This window comes from Candida orthopsilosis, assembly GCF_000315875.1.
Source record: "Candida orthopsilosis Co 90-125, chromosome 1 draft sequence".
NCBI classification, from domain to species: Eukaryota; Fungi; Ascomycota; class Pichiomycetes; order Serinales; family Debaryomycetaceae; genus Lodderomyces; species Lodderomyces orthopsilosis.
Genome location: NC_018292.1, coordinates 1,068,539 through 1,086,680, shown reverse-complemented (window position 1 = coordinate 1,086,680; position 18,142 = coordinate 1,068,539). Strand labels below are relative to the sequence as shown.

Sequence of the window (18,142 nt, the reverse complement as noted above, 5' to 3'; positions counted from 1 at the left end):
AACCAGTTCCATTTCATGCTGTGTTATTGTACGAAGACATGGGGATACTTGAGTAGATTTTTGTGCTCTATACTCTGATTATTGTTCAATGCGCCGGAGGACTATTTAAGAGAGTCTAGACTAGAAATACCGACGGAGTGATGGTCGAGGCCGAAACCGTTTATCATTTTTGAATAACCTCGTTTTTTTGTTGATTGCAAATGTGAGTCTTTAAACAATCGAATGTGGGCGTACGTGAACCGAAGTCCAACTTTCGGAAGCGGATGTGATAGACCTTAAAATGGGGGTGGTAAAAGTGATATCATTACAATCAGAATAAATACCCCGCGTCGTTAGGATTAGTTTGCAAATACATTTTACACCCCTATTAGGAGGAAGGGGTTGTGGTTTTGTTCATACTTAGGAATAATAAATGTAAAAGTATTGTATTGTATTGTTAAATCAGTATTAGTTGTACTTCCTAGAACACTCGAAACCCTATAGTCTGTTCAACCTGAACTACACAATCACCTACATTTTTGGCCCAAAGGTTGAAATCAATTTTACTATACAATCTAATCTAGAGTATACCACTTGCATCTGTATTTATTCAGTCAACACAGTTTCAGTGAATTTTCCATCGTACAACAACCCAGTCATAATACTGGGTAAAACTTCAACTTGTAATGCTTCCACCGGGAAGCTTTCCCCATCAACAGAAATATAATGGTTGTCGGTACTTTTCAACCTCGGCACTAAACGATAGGATTTGACTTTAGCATGTATCACATTTTCATCATTGACATGGGTACCTTTTTCCACATTCATCATAATTGATACAATGTTGAGTATGGATGCATTTGTATCGGTGATTACCATATCCATGTGTCCGTCATCAGGTAAAGCAGCAGGAAAGAATTGGGCGTCTGCGGAGACATAAGGCATGTTTCCTACGTAAAACACATTGAGTTTTTCAGTGATTGATTGTGGAACTGTTTTCCAGTGCGATGGCACAGGCTCATCCAATGATGGTTGACGCAATTTCAAATCTTCTTGCGTGACGACACGTAAATCACTGTTATTATTTCCATTATTGGTATTGGCCAAATGCAGTTCGACATGTTGAGCAATAAGTGATTTATCTTTAGTCCATGCTTCAACATATAAATCACATGGATATTTAGCAAATGTAAACACTTTTTGCATGACTCCGATTTCAAAACGAATAGCACCTAACCATCTTAAATGTTCAGTTCCAATATCTGAATCAGCAACAATACCATAACATTGGCTCAAGAAGGATAGTTTGGTAACTTGTTTATCTCCCGTTCCTTGAGTCACTGCCATCAAATCTAATTTACTTGGTTTTGATTTAAGCATAAGCCAGGTGGCAATTTGTGTGGCACCTGAGCCTCCCAATGTACTTAAGCTTAGGGCGTTTCCTGATCCACAAGGTAATTGAGTAATAATTAATTTGTTAAATGCCGCAACACCATAGTCTTTACGTCGGTAGAACCCGTTGATTACTTCATGAGGTATTCCGTCACCTGAACAGCACAAAATTACATCATAATCATCAATGTTCAAACCTCTTGCAATATCAGTTGCATGTCCTGAATAATTTGTCTCTTGATAAGTAATTTTGCAACGAGCCGCTTGCAATATGGGTTTAATATCCCCATTGTAGATTTTCAATGCATTACCTTGACCACCATGAGGGTTTATCAAAACCAACACCGATGGTTGTTGTAACACTTTATAGTGGTATGCCTTGTTTTGAATATAACTGGTTATAGTCTCCAGTGAGTGTTTTTGAATATCATAATTCTGAACTTGAACTTTAATTGTATGGATTGACAATTTAGACGCTTTCTTCAAATAATCATCATGGTCAGGGGTGACAAATGTTAATTTGACCTCATGATTTTCTTCGGATCCCAAAGCTTCAGTGTGTAATATGTTCTTGTAAGATATGAATTGCGGGATTTTCGTATCTGAGGAAATTGACTTCCCTCCAAAACAACTATTACAAAGCCTCATCAACCCACTTGAAGTATCCGCGTTTTCCAAATCTTCACTATCGTCATTTGACTCCAATACTTGACCATTTTGTTGTTCTATCCCCTGAGATCGTAGACTTCCAATCACAATCCCTTGTGATGCTAATGTGACGTTAATAAGGTCCTTTTTGCGGTACAAAAGCTGTTCTGAGGATAACTTCCTATTCAACAGTGATGATGACGCAATCATGTCGAATAATTGGGATATTGACGAATATAACCTCTTAAAGAAAACGTCGATTGGTCGTATAAAGAATTGTATTAAACTTGGCATAAAACGCGAGAATTATATCGTTGTGTATTTTCCCCTTGATATAATAATCATATAATTTTTTTCTTCTCTTTAATAGATTTATGACGGAAATTGAATATGAAGAAAATGCCGATGGATGGAAGAAGGGTCTAAAACGTTATTGTCTGTATAATGTGTATCTTATATCAGTTGATTTCAGGTTTATTTCTATTAATAACTAAATCCAAATTAAACAATACTTCCCGTTTAGGAAAGTGTAAGAGCTTGAGGGACGTGTCTTCTCGGCTATAAACTCACAAAACTATCTTTACCGCGATTGATTCGCCGGGAGAACTTCAGAAGCCGATCAATAAAAGATAACAGAAAGGCAAAGATATGCACAACGCAGCAGGTATATAACACACAGCGTAATACACAATCACCCAAGGTAGATTGAAAACACAATTGATGTTTTTGGCAAAAGGGCTGTTGATTATGTCACAAGATCACTATGTGCTAGAACCACTGAAAATGGTATAATTAAACTTTTGTCGTCGTCGAACATAACCATACACCCAAACCATTCAACATAACTTCATCATAATTCATAGATTGTAGGAGATTGTGTATTTGCGCTTTTTGTGTATGTCGTCTGCACCTTTTCTTTTTTTGCTCTAAGTTTGCTATGAAATTTTATGGGGATGGAAAACTTATAAAAAGGTTTAAAATCACACGATTAAACCACATTGCTTGGCAATAGCCATCACCTTCCATCAATCAGGATTGTCTTACATTAACCATGAATTATATCAATGCAGCTAAGAAAGTGGGCCATTTAGTTGAAAAAGAAGTCAATAAACATACTGGTACCAAGACATACACAGATAAAGATAAGCAAAAGATTGCCCAAGCTACGGGCACATCATCATCTTCATCATCATCACAACCGTTACAAGTTTTGATATATACTCATAATATTCGTTTTGATACCAAGAAACTTGCTGATGGTGAAAAACCATGGTCAGAGAGGAAATTCGGAGTTATTCACTTGATTAAACAAGCAACTGCAAATCCCAATTTACCATCAATTGTTTCACTACAAGAAGTATTACATAATCAGTTACAAGATATATTGCATGGTTTAGGTTCCGATTGGACTTATTTTGGTGTTGGTAGAGATAATGGGGATACTCACGGGGAATATTCACCGATATTATACAATAAACAAGATTGGGAACCCATTTTCATTAAGACTTTTTGGCTAAGTGAAACTCCAAGTAAACCAAGTAAGAGTTGGGATGCGGCTTACAATCGAATTGTCACCAATGTCATTTTGAAAAATCGTAAAGTTGAAGGAAAATCCATCAATATGTTTAATACTCATTTTGATCATCGTGGGAAAGAAGCAAGAAAACAATCATCGTTGCTTATTGTTAAATTAATGAATGAGGCACCAGTGGGGAAACTGGTTTTGACGGGGGACTTAAATAGTGATCCCAATGCAGAAGGGTATCAGACTTTAGCCAAGTACTTACAAGAGTCTGGAGTTAAAGCACAAAAAATTGAAGGTGAGCGAAGAACATGTACTGGATTTAGTAATGGCGGAGATGGTGAATCAATTATTGATTTTATTTGGACAAGCCAGAATGTGCCTATTTTGTATCATGCTACGCAAAGTCAGTATTGTGGTGACAGCAGCCAAGGATGTTTATGTAGTGACCACCGTCCGGTTATTGCTATTGTAGAAATATAATATAAGGCTGCAGCAAAAGAACGAGAGCTGAACTATTACATATGAATCAACATTCATCGCTGGTAATTACATTGTGTCATCTCTCTAGCTAAAAGTTGCTACTTCAGTTGCATAATAATCGAGTGGTATAAGAGCTCATCCCCTAATATCGTCCTTTTTGCAAAATCGTCAAATTTGAACTTGGAAAACGATTTTTGTTTGTTCCACTGTTCTACATAGCCAGGTTACTCAGCTCTTTTGTGTAGTGAGTTCAATGCCACCAGGATGGTGAGGATTATGGCCGACGGAGATTAGCTAACCGAGGCCTAATTAGCTAGGACCAGGGTACAAAAGTCATGAAAGGGCGCTTAAGCCCATTAGAAGTTGTGTCGTGGGCATTATGTTATACTTTTCAATAGAAATTGCATCTGGTTTTGTGTAAGTATTGATTGCTCCGAAAAGGGTTGCATTTACGATACAAAACGTTTGATAAAAATGATTGAAGAAAGATTTTCTTGATTGTAAAAAAGAAGCAATAGAGGACGACCACTAGCCGATAATGGACCGACTCCTTAGGTTTCCTAAAAATAAATGTTTACCAGCTTCATATGACTGCTTTATAGTGGGCCGCTCTGACGAAACAGTTGGAAAGTTTCCTCAGCTCTTTAGTTTGATACCCCCTGAAGTATTTTTCACCCTCCATTTGCTGTCACTCTTAAGTCTCCCCTTGAATTCTGTGGCAGTGCTTCAACCCTCTTCATTCTTAGCTGGTTACTGCTGGGCTGTATTGCCGACAACAATACTAGTTAAACAAAGCATTTAAAATGACGTAAACCAATAAGCAGTTACGCAATAGTAATCGTTGAGACAACTTGAAGACACAAACATACAAATTAGAAAAGAATACTGGACAGCTCATCAAACATCATCGCTATTACACTTTGAGCAATATCTCTAGCTTATGAGGTACAAACAAAACAATAGAAACCGAAATAGTCTACGTCTTTGTATCAGGAACATTTTGAGTATCGTATACACTCAATTTGAATATTTGTAACACCACACGACCACGGAAATAAAACCAGACAATAAGGTAGCACAGTACATATAGTTGACAATAGAAATACATTTAATTAACGCGGAAAAATGACCATTCAATTTAAGCAATGTCCGTGTATGTATATACACTATTGCCGTTGTTGAATAAAAACAGGTATCATAATACAGTCAAATCTACTCTGTAGAAGTATGTGGTTGACAATAACTCATACAATAATAGGATCTTTTTAGTATTGATGTATGGATGTAGTCTATTTTTGTGATCAATTGGATTTTTAAATTTCTTTTTTATTTTTTTTTATTTTGTTTGTCTTAATGTATGACATTAACAACAATTTCAATAGGGTACCACCAGTTTACCTTGTATTCGACAGTGAATTCTATCTTTAGTCTAAGGCTGTATTAAATGCACGAGAGAGACAAACCACTACCAAACAATACCCTTCTTTATACAAAGCCCTAAAGGTTTTGTTTCAAATATAAAGTGTAATAGATACATTCAAAACGAACAAAGCGTGAAAAAAAAAAAAAGAAAAAAAAATTAAAAACAACAACGAAGTTAATTACCAGAACAGTTAAACACTCAACCGAACCGATTTAGGAATTAGACTTAACGCCACTTATCCCATATGGCATCAGCACATCAACAGGATTCAACTACACAATCACTTCATAATATGAGTTTGAATGATACAACAACCGAACCAGTGCAACAGCCACTGAACAATAATATATATGCGTCTAATTCACCAACACTAGATAATAACAACAATAACAATAACAACAACAGCGACAACAACACACGCGGTGCGGGCTTGCAAGGTTTTAATAACAACAATAGTAGTAGCAACAACACTAGTAACAGTAACCTTGCTAATAGTAATGGCACAACTGGACAAACAACAAACAACACTACAACAACCATAACCACCGCTAGCAATGACGCCAAAAGTATACCTAAACCAAACTCCAACAACAATTCCAAGCCCAATCTAAGTAGTCAAAACAGCTCATCAAACTCACTAACTAAAAAAGTATCTCGACATGCACACAAGGACACAACAACAAAAGGCAAATATAGTCTTAATGATTTTCAAATTTTACGAACATTAGGAACAGGGTCATTTGGACGAGTTCATTTAACTAGATCAATTCATAATGGACGTTTTTATGCCATGAAAGTATTGAAAAAAGAACGAGTTGTCAATATGAAACAAGTTGAACATACCAATGATGAACGAAGAATGTTAAAATTAGCCCAACATCCATTTATAATTCGAATGTGGGGCACATTTCAAGATTGCCATAATTTATTCATGATTATGGATTATATAGAAGGAGGTGAATTATTCTCATTATTACGAAAATCACAACGGTTCCCTACGCCAGTGGCTAAATTTTATGCTGCGGAAACTTTCCTAGCTATCGAATATTTACATAATTTGGACATTATTTATCGTGATTTAAAACCAGAAAATATCTTGTTGGACAAAAACGGACATATCAAATTGACTGATTTTGGGTTTGCCAAGGAAGTTCAAGATGTAACTTATACATTATGTGGTACTCCTGATTATATTGCTCCTGAAGTTGTTGCTACAAAGCCATATAACAAGTCAGTTGATTGGTGGTCTTTTGGAATATTGATTTTTGAAATGTTGACTGGATATACTCCATTTTATGATCCAACTCCAATGAAAACTTATGAAAATATCTTGAATGGTACAATTACCTATCCTGATTATTTACCACCCGACATTTTGGATCTTTTACAAAAATTGATTGTTAAAGATTTAACTCAAAGATTGGGTAATTTACAAGGTGGATCCAATGATGTCAAGAATCATCCTTGGTTTAAAGAAGTCATATGGGAACGATTATTATCTCGAGATATTGAAACTCCTTATGAACCGCCTATTACTTCAGGTGTGGGTGATACTTCCCAATTTGACAAGTATCCAGAAGATAAAGATTTGGATTATGGTATAAGTGGGGTGGAAGATCCTTATCGAGATATGTTTCAAGATTTTTAACAACAAAATAATAAGAATAGAGAGCTTAGAGTCATCTATATTGCATTGATTTACAAGCTTTTGTACCTTACGTCATCCTAACTGGAACTACCACTAAAAGGATAAAAGAATCCCCTCTTTTATGTACAATTTTGCTTCTATAAACGCATTTTAATAAAAATTACTCGTGTATGTATTCATTAGAAACAAGATTCAGTTGCTGTCATCCAATCACTTTTCAAAAATTGATCCATAGTCATTCGTGTACTTGGATCAAGGTCAAGTAATTTGTATAGAATCAACACCCTTAATTCACTTAAATCATCCTCATCTTCATCATCTAAATCAGCACCAAAGGTATCCACCTCCTTCTCTTTCTCTCCTTCTTCTGCACTTTCTTCAGTATTGCTGATCATTGGTTTACATATGTTTTCAATGGGTGCAAATTTTCCTGGCCGTTTAATCAACCATTCTTTACTTTTGGAATCATAATCGCCAATCATCCTTTTTTGAACGAACTCATTAAACACCTTATCTTTGTACTCCAATTTCAGTAAAGCTGCACCCACTGAAGAAGAAGTAGGCTCGTTCATGTGATTGACTTTAGCATCGGTGTTTCTCCACAAGTATCCCGTACTGTACCCATCAGTGTTGTTCCCCGCAACAAACTTCAGACCCAATCGATAGCCTCCGCGAATAGCTAACGACTCAGAATAATAAAAATGTCTTCGAATATTGAGTAGCGTCAATGCAACTATTCCAAATGCCCAACAATCCTTCTTGATTGATGAATAAGATGATTTGGTCTTGGTAGACAAGTACTCTTCGGGTGCTATATATGGCTCAGATCCAATTATACCCTGATGTCCCTGTAACTTTTGCTCAGATTTATCAAATGCAGTTCTAAAAACAAATGATTTACCGAAATCACTCAATTTAATCAGCATCTTGCATTGATAACTGGGTTTGAGTGCTGATTCATCCTCGTTGGCACCAGCCTGGTATGATATTAGTATATTTTCCAATTTCAAATCACAATGAGAAACCCCATGTGCATGCATATATTTCAAGCCCCGTGCAACTTGTTTCAATATACAATCAACTTCATATAAGGACATATATGTAACCGGTTTGTTTTTGATATTGGATCCTGTCAACAAGTAGGAGAATAAATCACCACCTTGACTACAAGTCATAACTTGGCTTATACGTAAATCATTGATTGATGTTGATGTCAGCAGAATGGTTGGTGATAATGTGCCCATTAAATCAACAGTTTCGATAATATATTTACTATTCAACGTTGATGATATGACAAATTCTGACATGATTCGTTCAATAAAATTGTTGGTCTTTTCATCTTTACGTCTCAGTAATTCCTTAACCACGTATAACCCTTTCCCCAACGGTAGTAAGTTGTTGTTCAGTGAGGACGTTGAAGAAGCTTTGTTCCCATCGGGGTCAATAAATTTAATCAACCCATAAGCTCCTTTTCCTAGAACATTCCGTATAACTCCATACCTTTGATATAGTGATTTCTCCTTAGTCAATAATTGCTCACATTTCCCATCATTTATCAATCGTTCAATCTTGGTTGTGAGGTTTTGTATCAATTGAATTTGATATTCACCAATTATTGATTCATCATTGCGGACCGATTTAGGCAATTTCTTAATCTTATTATCTTGACCAAGTAATGAATAAGTTTGCTGACTTTCCTTATTTGCTTCTTCTGTTGAATATGATGATGTGTCTTTTCGTAATCCACAATACCCCATTATGGTTGATAATTGTTGAGCTAAATCATGATGCGTTGCGTCATATTTAGGTTTGATTGGATGTAAATGATCTTCTTCTAAATCTGACTCCGATGAGTCTGAATACTCATCATTATCTTCATCGTCTTCAGATTCATCATCATCGTCATCACTGGAATTATTCTCAGTTTCGATAATGGTACTCACACGTTTCTTATATCTTAAAGGTGCATGACCCTCAGGAGCCAAATGTGTGCCTTCATTTCCACCATGTGGGACTTGCAATGTCAGCCTAGATGATTGTGTATTCTCCATATGTTTATCAAGTTTCACTTGACGTAAATCAGCAGTCAATTTATCAACATTACCATTGCCATTGGAATCACCTCCTCCATTTAACTTCTTCTTCAATAGCCCTTTGATTTTTCCATTGGATATATCTGACTTCACGGATTCATTCGATGAAGATAAGCCCAAGTCAGATTTAATTGAGGCTGAAGAACCAAGCACCGTTGCGGATTTAGTTGAGCTTGGTGGCGATGCTGATTTCTTCTTAGAGAATAACCCCATTATTGTAGCTCAGTTGTCTAATTTCTTGATAAACAACAATAGAGGGTTGTTCATAAGATTGCACGTTGGAAAATCGGAGTATCCAATCGTAAACTGGTGAAGTCTTCTTTGATGGTATGAATCATTACAAATTTTTAATTTCTCAAAATATGAAATTGCGTCTTTCGCATTTTTTGACACAATGAAGAGCAATAAGCCAAAATATTGTTTTGACGTCATCAATTATATAATCATCTTACGACTATGCATTTTTTATCTAAGCTATACATAATTCTATTGCCTCTAGGGCTTCTTCATTACAAGGATTCATCATCAAACCACGTTGAATGTCTCTCAATTTACCCGTCTTCACCATCGCTTCAGCATACTCACTGCCGGTAACCTTTTCATTTCTTGAAATTATCACTTGTTTAGCCATTTCCGAATTAATATGTTTCCAAATGTGATAACTGAAGGGGAACATGTATGCATATCTAGACCAAATCTTGTCTTCATCTTTACCCAACCTCTTATTGATCTCTTCAATTAATCTGGGGACTTCTCTTCTTGTATCGGCGACAATTTCATTCAAATTCAATCCTAATAAATCATCCTTGACAGCTTCAAGATAATCAGGTAAATCTTCAACTAAAGAGATCGCACCAAGGGTAAGCACAATCAACAATGATGAGCCATGCTCTTCAATATGAGCAAATAATTGATCAATAGCAGCTTGTTTTGATTCTTCAGTATCATGTGCATATAAGACTTGAGCAATTAATGCAACAATTCTTGAAGAGTCGCTATACTCACTCAAAACAATTTTCAATTCACCAATCGCATCTTGAAATCTATTAGTGAAGAAATAAGCTAAACCAAGAGTGATTCTCACTGATATCATAATCTGCTCCAGTTCAGGATCAAGCTCAAGTGAAACCTTAGAATCTTCAATAGCACTATCATAGTCACCCAATCCTAGGCGCAACCTTGCTAGCTGACTTTTTGTAGTAGCAAATCTCAGCAAAGTAGCCTCATTCTCCGTCTCTTCGTACAGCTTTTCGTAAAGTGAACACAATTTGGTTCCAAATTGAATCGCAGTTTCAAAATCCTTACATCTTTCTGCAATGGAAAGTCCAAGACTTAATGCTGCTTCATCTTCTGGATAATATTTCAAGTATTGATTCATGGCCTGGTTACTTATACTGAATTCTTGAGCAGTCTCAATATCTTTTGGATCACGACCATTACTGCGGTTGACGACAGATAACCCAAACAAAAACAGGGCCAAAGCCAATCTTCCTTTGGACAATGTAAAGGCATGGATATACTGGTCAGACGCTTTTTCATCGTCTCCCAAAACCTCCGAAGCAACAGCAGTACCAAGCCATGATTGTGGATCTTGTGGAGCTACTGATTGTGCCCTCAAGAAGGTCTCCTGTGCTAATTGTGTATCACCAAATTTTAAGTACAATGTCGCTAAATTGACCCAAATCTCGGCGTCTTTCACCTCTAATGTAGTAGCCTTAATGTAGCAATGTTGGGAAATTTGCGGGTTGGTTGTGAAATATGCATTTCCTAAAGCAATCCAATAATTGGCATTATGTTGTTCAATCTTGATGGCTCGTTTGAGGTAGTATACCGATAAATCACGGAACCCGACATAGTCTATCTCTTGAAAAGATTCCAACAAGGATAAACCAAGATTATAAAATCCAGTTGCTTTGAGTACTTTGTTTGCTTTCAAAGGCAAATTGTTCAAAGCTGCTACAGAAGCTAGTATAATGAATAAAACTAGTGCCTCCACATCCTTACCTTCTTCAAGTTTTAGTTTTGCATTAGCCAAAGAAATTGACTCAATCAAGGGGTACTCAAAGTTGGCAAAATTAACGTTGTTAAAAATGTCAACAACTAGGTCAAAAGGGGTATCACTAATACGTTCCCTGATTTTGACAAATACTCGAAGACAATCACCCAAAGCTTTCCATACTTTTTGTGAACCTTTGTTTATTTCCACTCCTTGTTTGACAAAAGCCAACGCTTTTGAAACAGAGTTTATCGCCCTTCCAAAGAATCCCGATTGAAGGAACTTTCTGCTGTTTTCGATATTCGCCTCGTATATAGCACTAATAATACACTCTTCATTGGGCTGGGCTTCCAAGGCAGAGTACAAATAACTCAAGCCTTCATTAAAATCCTTCATTTCACACATAACCACTCCCAACATGTACTGGATTATCCACTCCTTGTCACTATTCATCTCCAAGGCATGTTGAAATACCTTTGCTGCGGCATCAAGTCTACCACAATTGAAATAAGCCTCTCCTAATCCCACCCAGCATTGGTAATCTTTTGCATTAGTTCGAAGGGCATTTTGAAACCATTCAACTGCTTTAGCATCGTCCTGGTTATTCAAAGCACCACATCCGAGAACTCTATATGGCCAAGATGGATCTTCAGTATCTCCACGCATGATCAATCTTCGTGTAGATTCGTTGTCAACAACTCTTTTAGCAAGCACATTGGCCACTTCCCACTCATTCTTTTCTGCGGCTTGCTCCACAAGATACCTTGCTGCTGTAATTTCGTTGGAATCTAAATCAAATGCTTTGTAGAAACACTTCTGACCCCTTTCAAGATCGCCATAATAGTCTTGGAGAAGCACACCTAATAAAGTATATGCTGGTGCATATAAGTCGGAGTTCTTTAAAGATTCAATCAAATATTTGTAACTCTCATCATACTCCTCAGTATCCATGTAGCTTTTGGCTAGCCTCCAATATGCCACAGCTCTTATATCTCGACTATGCAAATCACCTCCGGTAATCTTTGCTAAGAAATTGTGCAATCCCTCTCTACCTTCATCGTGTTGTCCCATCTTGACAAGACACCAATAATATTCAGACTCTGCTTCCAAGTTGGCAGGATAGTCTCTAACAATCTCTTCCAAAAGCATTCTTGCCTCCTCAAGCTCGCCTCTTTCTACGTATATCAAACCTTTACCAACTTTTGCCTTTACATTATCAGCATTGGTTGACAAAATCTTGTCATATAATTGAATAGCTCGAGTATAGTTCTTTGGAGCTTCATAATATGTGTACACAGTAGCAAGTGAGCATAATAAATCTTCCTTTGTATTTTTCAAATCCACACCGAAGTTACGTTGTAGATCAGCTAAGATTTTAATTCCCTCTCGACATCTCTCGGACGCGACATGATATTGTCTTAAGTGGATATAGTAGTTCACTATAATTCTGTTTGCAAGAATTGATCCTTTCGCTTTGCTAAATCCATCCAACAAAACTCCCAATACTTCCTCTTGTGGTAAGTATAGTTGTGAGTTAACATCATCATGGTCGCCATCCATGTCTATCAACTCTTCCAATTCAGGAGCATTTTCTCTCTTTTCTTTTTTCGCCGGCACAATCTCCTTACCTGATAAAGCTTTGATTATCTTGTCCTTGTTGTATGGCGAAATATCACTCATAACAAATCCAAACAAAACAAGACCCAACCCTTCATTTTGAAATAATTGCAAATATTCAATCACTCTGTCTTCTTCCAAGGAATCAATCGATTTATCATCGTTCCAATCAAAGTACAAATTCCAACAAAATAAACTAGTCGTTTTCAAGAAAACCATATCTTCAACTGACTGTTTTATATCCTTTATTATAGGCTCTTTTTCAGGGCAAATTTTCAATAGTTCGTATTTGAGCTTCAATAGTTTTTCTTGGTAGATTTTTCTCAAAAGCTCGTCATCACATGTACTCAAAAACGCATCATATAAATTCAACAAGTCATTATCTGAATAATATGACCAAGATATGGCATCAAGTTTTGCCTTTTGCTCCAATTTTATAATTCTTCCAAGCTTTATTCTTTCTTTGGACACCCTAGTAGTTATTTCTTTCTCCACTTGAGTTTGTTTTAAATCAATTAACTTTTTGTACGTATTTGATGGAGCCTCAACTGATGATCCAATTAAATCTCCTAATTCAGTGCCTGGCACAATTGACCTCAAATAATATTCATACAAAGCTTCATTGTTCTTTACGTTGTTGGTATCCAAGTAAGCTCTCATATCTCTCAACAACTCAGAGATCGATATCCCCTGCTCGATATAAATCTTGGCCAATGCAGTTAAGACAGAGAAAAATTGTTCATAATCATTTGAGCCCTTGGCTATTTGAAAGTAACCTTTCCAGGCAAGAAGGTTATCCAGTTCTAGCTCAATTGCCCTTTTAAATGAGGTGATTGCTTTCGTTAGGTCATTCAAAAGTTGATATGCTTTCCCTTGAAAAACAAATGCATAATAGGACTTAGGGTCGAGTTTTATAACTTCCTTCGAGTGAACCAACGCTGCCTCAGGGTCATTTTGCTCTAAAGATGACTTGGCAAGCTTAAGAATACTCTTTACCCCAGACATTTGAAGTGATTGTAGTGATGTATTTTACTGCACTTTTTCGAATTGCGATCTCATTTTTTTTCAATGCTTATTTTCGTGTAAACCACTAGATACTTTTTTCAAGAAGATGTTTGAAATGTGGCGATCTTTTTACAGTGGATGAAACGAGGCATGAGACAATTTAGTTTTAAAGCTACTTGTGATCCTTAATGATTCACTGGATTGAAGGCCACTGTGGTGTCATCCTTGTAGGTAATTTTTAACGGCTACTTTATGCGAAACCCACCATGCACGACACTTTGACTCCTTTGGTAGTTTAGATTTTGATACTTAGTCCTATATATATATATATATATATATATATATATACGTTTAAAGCGTAAAAGTGAACCCGTAATACGATTGTTTTCGGGTGTCCACCTCATTGTTAATGTTGACTTAGTTTTGCAACCAATTTTTGTTATTTTCGTGGAGATTCTTCTCAAATTATTATGAACTCCCCATACACTACAATAACGATGGAAATGAATGAATCATTGACCGACCGGTTAGCTATTGCCGTAATTCATTGGATTTCCGAATTTCTGGACTCTCCTTTAAAAGCGGATGCACCTCCAGCAAGTCTAACTGATGCCGTTGTTTTGTTCAAATTGTTCAAGGTTCTATTGAATAAGGAAGACTTCAAGCTGGAAACTTTGGAATTTGCGTTATTCTCAACCACATACGAAGTCGCTAGGTCAGAGACATCTATCACAGTACCGTTGCCTTTGTGGTCCCAAATAGATGTGTTATCATGGCTGTTAGCAGTGCACCTCAAAAAACACGCAAGCTCTGTTCACCCCCCTCAATTAGACCTTTATAAACTAATAATATTGAAGGAAAGTGAGCAGTTGAGGACGTTGTGTCAAATCCTTATCGTGCTTGGCACCTTCTCCTCTAGATTGGCATCACGTGGACAGGCTTTCATTGAATTTCTACCAGAGGAGGATCGTATCTTGCTCAAACGATATGATATCTTACAACAGGAATTGGACTATAGAGCTCAAAGGCAACGTTTCAATTCTTTAACACCAACTTCACTAAACCAAGATCAGAATTCGTTTGACGCACCACCTGGACCTGACTCGGGCGAAAGTTGTTACGTCATTACAGAAGAAGAATTGAGAGCAATCAAGTGGGAGTGTCAAGTCTTCAACCAAGTTATTAACAGAATCAGTTTCGAAAAGAAACAGCAGCAGTTAAACTCTCTTACTTAAACCTAGCTAATGCAGAGTCTAAAACATCCTTTTCCTCTTCTTCCCCTTGTAGCATCTTCAAACGTCTCAACCTTGCCTCCTTTTCATTTCTCAAATTCTTTTCAATCCTCATCTTTCTTTGATCAATGACATTTTCTCTCTTTCTCCTCAAATGTTTTCTCAAAGCAGAATTTTTACCCTTGACATCCGGTTTTATAGCCATCTTGTCTGATGCATCATTAGCAAAATCACCCAATTCATTAATCTCTCCAGGTTTCAATTTTATTGATTTTGCTCTTTTATCAATAGTTCCAATAGTGTTTGGGTCCAACGCAATAGAATCAGCGGGAAGTTTATTAAGCAAAGACCTGACTTCTTGTTCCTGTCTTTGTTTAGTAGTTTCAAATGGGTTCAATTCTAATGCATCATAATTGGCTTCACCAGCACCTGGAACTATAATTGAGTCATACCCTTGCTGGTGACCAATGCCTAGAATATCTTCGAATGGAACAAACTTGACCTTGTCCACTTTCGATCCAGGGATCAAATGGTTCATATATGGATCAGCCTGATGTGATGTTTTAAAAATGTTTTTCCATATAGTTACATGTGAACCCCAACCGACAGAGAGTAATCCGGTGTCGGAAATATCTAATGATGTAGCCGGCGTTTGTGTGTAATATTGATCCACTTCTTTGAAAGTTCGTACATCCCATATTTTCAACGTCTTGTCGGCTCCGCTGACTGCCATATATTTACCCTCTCTATCAATGGCCAAATCTCGAATTGGGCCACGAGCAGATTGTATTTTGACTAACGGTTCAGGTGCATTTGGAGACCACAATGTTACTTGACCATTTCCATGGCCCAGGTGAATAACAGCATTGTATGGATTATGTTTCATTGCTAAAGTGGGACCAAGTTTTGTTCTTATCTCACTAACCAACTCACCTGTGGAAACATCATGGTATTTTAGGAAACCTGTGTGTCCAGCTGTCACTAAAAGAAAATGATACGGCAAAAAGTCCAATAGGGTAGCCTCCACATGCTGCTTGAGTCGATGAAGTTCTGTACCTTCCTTGTCATAGATAAAAGTGTATTTCTTTTGTGCTACGGCAAAGTATTGATCATTGTGCAAACACTTCACGGCATTAACTGTCTCATTAAGGTGCAATTCACATCCCAATAAACCAGACTTCCAATCAATAGACGCAACGTGTCCCTTTTTTCCTCCAAGAAGAAGTTCACGACCATTTCTTGAAAAATCAATCAGATATGGACCAAATTCGGGAAGTTTAAGTTCAAATTTTTTATTTGCAGTGTTTGCATCCACTGCCTTTGTTATTTCATCTTGCTTGAATTTGAAAGTTCTTTCCATAGGGCCTTCTGCTTCCAAAAACCCTGTCTCCTCTTGTAAAAGATAATCGGTACCTGCAGCAGATTTTAATGCATCCTTGTATTGGTTTTCTATCCTTTGTAATTTGGAGTTGAGTTTCTTGTCTTTGGAGTATCTATGTTTTCTTTGGCTTTTCAGGCTTTTGACTTGACCCTTCAGGTGTTTGTTGTCACTTTTTGGCTCGCTCATAGTGGTGCACAGCTTGTAGTTGACTCTAATGCACTCTTACTCAGAGAAGATCATCTCATGAAGAGAAATATTTTGAGCTACCATTTCTAACTTTTCACTTTTGCGCGGCGACAGTTTGTACAATAATTTTTTCCATGTTTGAGCTCTCTCTCGACTGATTTCCGTTCTTCTTTCCTAACGCTATACCAGCTCAATTGAGTGCTTTGTAATGTTTAAAAGAGGAAACTTGTTAAAGGGGTTGTTTAGGTGTCCCAATGTTAGAACAAATGGCAAACAGATAATAAGATCGAGCTTTTTGCCAGGACCAATTTCGCTTCTCATTGGTGGAGCATTAGCTGGAATTGGCGGTTATTACCTTTTCGATTCACGTTCGTCGGTTCACGAATATGTTTTGTGTCCACTTATAAGAACATTTACAGATGCAGAGCAGGGTCATAAACTAGGAATTTTATTTATGAAATATGGTCTCGTCCCCAGACTTTTGGATGAAGGAAGGAACGACCAAAGCGATGTTTTGGGCGTCAATGTGTTTGGTCACAATTTAAAAAACCCAATTGGATTGGCTGCTGGACTAGATAAAGACGGAGAAGCAATCGACTCGTTATTCAATACCGGGTTCTCTTATGTTGAGATCGGTTCAATCACACCCGAGCCTCAACCAGGTAATCCCCAACCTCGATTCTTTAGATTGCCAAGAGATGATGCTGTAATCAATCGTTATGGCTTCAATTCCACTGGGCACTTTAATGTCTTGGCAAGATTGAGAATCCGTTTTACTAAATTGGTGGAAAAATTTGAGAGAACCCACACTCCGGCCCAATTACCATTTTCAAATGCTTTTCAACAAGGGAAATTACTAGGTATAAATTTGGGTAAAAACAAAACGGGGGACGAAGTTGAAGATTATGTTAAGGGTGTTTCTAGACTTGGGCCATTTGCTGATGTGCTTGTTGTTAACGTATCGTCACCAAACACTCCTGGGTTACGTGATTTGCAAAATGAATCTAAGCTTACCAACCTTTTGACTACCGTTGTAAAGGAGCGCGACATATTGCGTACCAATTTACTAGGCGCAAAACCTCCAATTTTGGTGAAAGTTGCCCCTGATTTGACTGAGCCAGAGATCATGTCCATAGCAAATTCAGCAAAGGAAGCCAAAGTAGACGGAATTATTATTTCGAACACAACAATTCAGAGACCAAAAGATAGGATGTTAACCACAGATGAAACATTAATCAACGAAACTGGTGGACTTTCGGGAAAACCATTAAAGCCCTTATCATTGCAGGCATTGAAGCTATTGAACAAACATACCAAAGGATCAGGATTGGTATTAGTGGGATGTGGTGGAATTTCAAGTGGTAAAGACGCTTTAGAATTTGCAAAAGCTGGTGCAACTTTTGTGGAATTATACACAGCCTTTGCTTACAAAGGACCTGGATTAGTTGCTAGGATCAGGGATGAATTAGCTGAAGAGTTGAGAAAAGAAGGTAAGACCTGGCAACAAATTGTTAATGAAAATAAATAGTTTAGTGTG

General features: G+C 37.2%; 8 protein-coding genes across 8 annotated transcripts; 4 read left to right on the top strand and 4 right to left on the bottom strand. All coding sequences in view use genetic code 12, as the record gives it.

Annotated features, from left to right (window-relative positions):
- Positions 1–585: 585 nt before the first annotated feature.
- On the bottom strand, positions 586–2,313 carry CORT_0A04990 (Lcb4 sphingosine kinase; the record flags this gene model as incomplete). The annotated part of the gene is made up of 1 exon (XM_003866279.1): positions 586–2,313. One exon carries the CDS (start codon positions 2,311–2,313, stop codon positions 586–588), a length of 1,728 nt encoding a protein of 575 aa, XP_003866327.1.
- A 757-nt stretch (positions 2,314–3,070) lies between these two features.
- CORT_0A04980 (hypothetical protein) lies at positions 3,071–4,024 on the top strand (the record flags this gene model as incomplete). The annotated part of the gene is made up of 1 exon (XM_003866278.1): positions 3,071–4,024. One exon carries the CDS (start codon positions 3,071–3,073, stop codon positions 4,022–4,024), a length of 954 nt encoding a protein of 317 aa, XP_003866326.1.
- A 1,667-nt stretch (positions 4,025–5,691) lies between these two features.
- On the top strand, positions 5,692–7,095 carry CORT_0A04970 (Tpk1 catalytic subunit of cAMP-dependent protein kinase (PKA); the record flags this gene model as incomplete). Its single annotated transcript, XM_003866277.1, has 1 exon — positions 5,692–7,095. One exon carries the CDS (start codon positions 5,692–5,694, stop codon positions 7,093–7,095), a length of 1,404 nt encoding a protein of 467 aa, XP_003866325.1.
- A 179-nt stretch (positions 7,096–7,274) lies between these two features.
- Positions 7,275–9,401, bottom strand: CORT_0A04960 (hypothetical protein; the record flags this gene model as incomplete). The annotated part of the gene is made up of 1 exon (XM_003866276.1): positions 7,275–9,401. The coding sequence occupies one exon, from the start codon at positions 9,399–9,401 to the stop codon at positions 7,275–7,277; it is 2,127 nt and encodes a 708-aa protein (XP_003866324.1).
- Positions 9,402–9,657: 256 nt separating this feature from the next.
- On the bottom strand, positions 9,658–13,806 carry CORT_0A04950 (Ski3 protein; the record flags this gene model as incomplete). Its single annotated transcript, XM_003866275.1, has 1 exon — positions 9,658–13,806. The coding sequence occupies one exon, from the start codon at positions 13,804–13,806 to the stop codon at positions 9,658–9,660; it is 4,149 nt and encodes a 1,382-aa protein (XP_003866323.1).
- Positions 13,807–14,276: 470 nt separating this feature from the next.
- Positions 14,277–15,041, top strand: CORT_0A04940 (hypothetical protein; the record flags this gene model as incomplete). Its single annotated transcript, XM_003866274.1, has 1 exon — positions 14,277–15,041. The coding sequence occupies one exon, from the start codon at positions 14,277–14,279 to the stop codon at positions 15,039–15,041; it is 765 nt and encodes a 254-aa protein (XP_003866322.1).
- CORT_0A04930 (hypothetical protein) lies at positions 15,034–16,605 on the bottom strand (the record flags this gene model as incomplete). Its single annotated transcript, XM_003866273.1, has 1 exon — positions 15,034–16,605. The coding sequence occupies one exon, from the start codon at positions 16,603–16,605 to the stop codon at positions 15,034–15,036; it is 1,572 nt and encodes a 523-aa protein (XP_003866321.1).
- Positions 16,606–16,813: 208 nt separating this feature from the next.
- Positions 16,814–18,133, top strand: CORT_0A04920 (Ura1 dihydroorotate dehydrogenase; the record flags this gene model as incomplete). Its single annotated transcript, XM_003866272.1, has 1 exon — positions 16,814–18,133. One exon carries the CDS (start codon positions 16,814–16,816, stop codon positions 18,131–18,133), a length of 1,320 nt encoding a protein of 439 aa, XP_003866320.1.
- Between the last annotated feature and the right edge of the window lie 9 nt (positions 18,134–18,142).